The sequence below is a fragment of the Berghia stephanieae genome, chromosome 12, assembly GCF_034508935.2.
Source record: "Berghia stephanieae isolate SIO BIC M18660-M18661 chromosome 12, UCSD_Bste_1.3, whole genome shotgun sequence".
Lineage (NCBI taxonomy): Eukaryota > Metazoa > Mollusca > Gastropoda > Nudibranchia > Aeolidiidae > Berghia > Berghia stephanieae.
In genome coordinates this window covers 14,476,331-14,481,330 of record NC_088371.1, presented here as the reverse complement: position 1 = coordinate 14,481,330, position 5,000 = coordinate 14,476,331, and the positions used below count along the sequence as shown (strand labels likewise).

Genomic DNA, 5,000 nt, shown 5'->3' with positions numbered 1-5,000 from the left:
AAGAAGTTTTTCATTATAACTGGATCCGGAGATCGTTGGTTCGAGTCTATATTATGTGCGGCTATGTGGTCTTGTGGTATGACACTCGCTTTCGGGAACGGAAGGTAGGACTGGGTTCGAGCCTCGCTCAGCGCATAGTTGAGTCCTTGAACAAGACTCTTTACTCACATTCTCTAACCGTACTCGGGTGTAAAATGAATACCTGGCAGTTAACAGCGTTGTCTCTGTCGGAAAAACCCATTGTATTATCACCTAACAGGCGTCATGTCTCGTGCGTTCTTTATGTTACCTGACGCCGCTGACTAACTGCAAAATGTAACATAAAGAACGCACGAGACATGACAATTGTGACCCATCGTCTCAAAATGGTATTATGTCGGAACGAACCATATGCTTAAAATCCAGATTTAATGTTAAACTGGTAAAAAAAAAAATAAACTGTTGGCATTAGCATCCTAAAATATGGTATCCATTCTCCTCAATAAATCGTATAAACTCAACACAAGTCTGATATGTCTGGCCATAAATTCGATTTTTAACATCTTAACCAACCCGACATAATACTGTTTTGAGGCGAAGGGTCACAATATGTAAATGTCTATAGCTTTGTCACGCTTCATCTATTTCCAACTTACCTTATAGGCGCATGGAGTTGAGGCCTTTCCATCGTTGCTATGGCATAGAAGATGCAGGCTAGCCAGTGAGCTATCAGCGTGAAGGACACCATGAGAAGCAACAGTACTGCCGACCCATATTCTGCGAAGGCCTCTATGCGACGAATGACGCGTAGAAGACGGAGCAATCTGGCAAGCTTGAGAACCCCCGTCACTGTCATTGTCTGTGTGGTGGGAAAATAGATGATGCTATGAGGTTTGGTAAAATACTCAAAACATCCGCCAGTAGAATAAAACATACCAGTTAACAAAACTATGTATAGGTAGGATGCGCTTGGCTAAGGAGCTCACAACATTGCCATCCTGAAGTATAACGGACCAACACACAAAATTTTGTGTAACCATGATCGTTTTTAGTCAGGATAATACAGTTTAGTGAGAATTACTCATAAACGCGGATGACGAAAAACAATAACAAAGACCAGAGTTACGTCATCTTCGTTCAAGGTTACACATAGCTTTGGGCATTTGTCCGTTATATTTCCGGATGGTAATGTTGTGAGCTTCTAAGACAAGCGCATACTATCTATAACCTTGATCGTTTATAATTTGATTGATGTCATTAAATGAGAACTAATCAACAAACTGGCTGTCTAAAAGCAATAACAAAGAGCTGAGTGGCGTCAATTTCGTTGCATCTGAACATTGGGTGGATAGAAAATATATGCACTTTCCAATTTCATACAGTTAACGAGTCGACTGTTTGACTTTATTCTTTTAAATAATAAATACTCTTACAATATCCATCACTATCTATACCAAGGTATTCATCCACGTCTGCGTCGAGTGGGAAAATGTGTGTGAATGTCTTATCCTAAGACTATGTGGTCTGGTGTTGTGACATTCGCCTTCTTATCGAAACGCCCAGGGTTCGAGTTCCCCTCTGAGCGCGGGATATAGTTTAGTCCTAGGAAAAAGGCTCTTTACTCACACTCGATCAAGTGTAAAATGAGTAACTGGCCATCAACAGCGTTTTCTCTGTAGGAAATATAATTGTAATATTGCTTCAAAGGTCAAGTCCGACATTTTAAGCGGTTCTATTGGCTAGATAGGGATCCCTTGTAAAGCGCGTTGAGCACTTTTAGTGGAACAACCTTGACCCCAGATCTTATTTTTTTCTATAGGAATAGATTTAACCTTTGTTTTTTATTAGCAGATCTACAGTATAAGTGAATAAGATTTCTGGTTACTTACAATACACTATAATATGATTGTGTTGATTTTGTTGACTAGAAATGAGTTTGTTTTGCTTTCGCGTTCTGCATTGGCAAATTGCCTAGAAAAAAAATTGGAACCTTGAATCTGTATCTTTCTTTCCATGAGCAACAAGACAACTGGAATGCTCACTGGTAAGCCTTTAGTTATTACTCAGCTACCAACATATTCTGCAATGTTCTGACCAAACAACACTATGTATTTTGGCTGGAAAACGTCTAGATTGTATATCAATAAATTAAGGTGACGTCCAACATTACAAAATTCTCACACATTGATTTCCTTGAAGGGGTTCCATTCACTCACTTCTTTGAAGTCTCAGGTTTGGAACCTTTTAACAAACTAAAGATCCTCTTTAAACAATATAGATAAATGAAAATTTAAAGTTTTGTAGCCAAATTTACAAAATGAGATATTCTGTCAGTGTAAAACAACAGTGTTGCCTCAGGCCATGGTTTTTGGCGGAAGGAAGAAGGAAAGCTGGAAATTGGACGGGGTAGAGAGTTTCAATTCAGACGGAGTTCTCAGGGTGAAATGAAACACTAGAACCATTTTTAATTATACTCTTTTTATTTTCTCTCTAGCCCTGTTAATTATTCTTTCTATCGCTTCTCTCTCTCTCTCTCTCTCTCTCTCTCTCTCTCTCTCTCTCTCTCTCTCTCTCTCTCTTCATTCTTTTCCCCTCTCCCCTCACCATACCCATCTAATCAATCTATCAACTTATCCCCCTTTATGTCTATCCATCTATCTATCTATCTATATCTATCTATCTATCTATCTATCTATCTATCTATCTATCTATCTATCTATCTATCTATCTATCTATCTATCTATCTATCTATCTATCTATCTATCTCCGTATCTTTCTATCTCTCTACCTACATATCTATCTATCTATCTATCTATCTATATCTATCTATCTATCTATCTATCTATCTATCTATCTATCTATCTATCTATCTATCTATCTATCTAGCTATCTAGCTATCTCTCTATCTACCTATCTATCTCTCTCTCTATCTCTCTCTCTCTCAAAGTTTACAATGACATAATTATAACATTCATTGTTTTTGAGATCAACATTTTATTAGCTTCAAGAGATCCCCAGGCCACGGCCCGAGTATTGCATACGTCACATAATCTGTTATCTTATTACACACACGACAGATCAGAGACAAAAGGAAAATAAGAATAAACAATTCTCATGATGATGATTTCTAAATGCTATGTGTTTTTTCTCTCTCAGATTTTGTCAGTATCTACACGAACATTATTTGTTTCCTCTTTTTTTAACCCACATTTGATTAGCTTCATGAGAACTCCAGATTTCTGAGTATCAAATTTATCACATGCCCTGTTATCCTATTGAAGACATGACAGATCAGGTACAAAGGAAAAGAAGAATACACAACTCCTAAAATGGATGAGACTTTTAGGTGATCTCAAACTAAGTACACTGATAGTGTGCTCTTGGAATCCACATCTGTTCCCTATTTTAACCAATTCCCCTTTGTCTGCCTAATTCTTGGATGCGAAAATTGTAATTCTAGAACTTTTTAATGTCCCATTTTCTTCTTTTTACTGGCGCTGATATGACCTTATTGTGTTGCAAGCGCCGTAAAACCCTTAAAAACAAATAAACAAACAAAGTCAACAACACTTCTTGTAGGTCTCAAATTATTTTCTGATCTTCAAGTGTGTTCCTTTTTTTTCCAAATTGATAATTTACATTGTAAAGTGCCCAGAGCTTGTGTTTTACACGAGAATGAGCGCTGTATAAATGTGTATTTTATTATATTATTATTATTATTATTATTATTATTATTATTATTATTATTATTATTATTATTATCATTATTATTATTATTATTATTATTATTATTATTATTATTATTATTATTTTATTATTATTATTATTATTATTATTATTAAAATGACATGACAGATCGGGTACAAAGGAAAAGAAGAATAAACAATCCCTTAAATAATGACTTTCGAATGATATGAATTGTATCACATTGCGTCAGCCTGCACAATAATATTCTTTGTATTTCAAAAAAAAAAAAAAATCATACCTAATTAGCCCCATAAGATATCCATATCGTGGAGTATCACAGGCAATGTCTAGAACATAAATCTGTAATTATATCCGAGACATAACAGATAAGAGACAAGAAGAAATAAACATTCCTAAAATGATGCCTTTTGACTAATAATAATTAACCTATAGCTTGAGCCTAAGCCTTTATTTAGCACAATATCCTCTAAACGTGTTCAAAGTGCTTTACAATGGGTTACTTGCTGACCAACAGCAACACGTAACATTTAGAACGGGACATGACGCCTGTTAGGCGATATTGCAATTTTTATTCCGACAGTACCATCGCTGTTAACGGCCAGGTACTCATTTTACACCCGAGAGAATGTGAGAAAAGAGCCTTTTCCAAGGACTCAACTATGCGTCGAGTGAGGCTCGAACTCAAGACCTTCCGATTCGAAAGCGAGTGTCATACCACTAGACCATATAGCAGCTGCACGGGCGGGTTTCAATTTAGACTGACACTTTATTTACATGATTATAATACCCTTTTCTTGGATCCACATTACATTACACAAGATCTCAATATTCCTGGAGTTTCAAAGGGTTATGTGTGTCATTTTATAATCTTTAATCCCAATGGAGACATGACAGATTTCAGACAAACAAAAAACAGCCTTGAGATTGTGACCCTTCGCCTCAAAACGGTATTAAGTCGGGATGATTAAGATGTTGAATTTATAGTAAAAAATATCAGATTTGTGTTGAGTTTGTATGATTTATTGAGGAGAATGGATACCATATTTTAGGGTGCTTATGCCAACATTTTATATTTTTGACCAGTTTAACATTAAATTCGGCCTTTAAGCCTATGGTTCGTTCCGGCATAATACCGTTTTGAGACGATGGGTCACAATTATGCTTTTTGAATAATAAGGTCCCAATACTACCGTGCTCTGGAAAAAACCCCATAATATTAAAAAATTTGGCCAGAAAACTCGTCCTTCAAATATCGATCGATTTAAATGACCCTTATCTTGGAAAAAAACCCCAAAAACTCTCAAACTTGGGAC

General features: G+C 36.1%; 1 protein-coding gene across 1 annotated transcript in view; it reads right to left on the bottom strand.

Annotated features, from left to right (window-relative positions):
- The window catches only part of LOC144958170 (uncharacterized), a 396,336-nt gene that overhangs the window by 48,700 nt on the left and 342,636 nt on the right, over positions 1 to 5,000 (bottom strand). Inside the window, exon 12 of the mRNA XM_078889943.1 lies at positions 636 to 838. Coding sequence (XP_078746069.1) covers positions 636 to 838 — 203 coding nt within the window. The remainder of the gene's footprint in view (positions 1 to 635; positions 839 to 5,000) is intronic.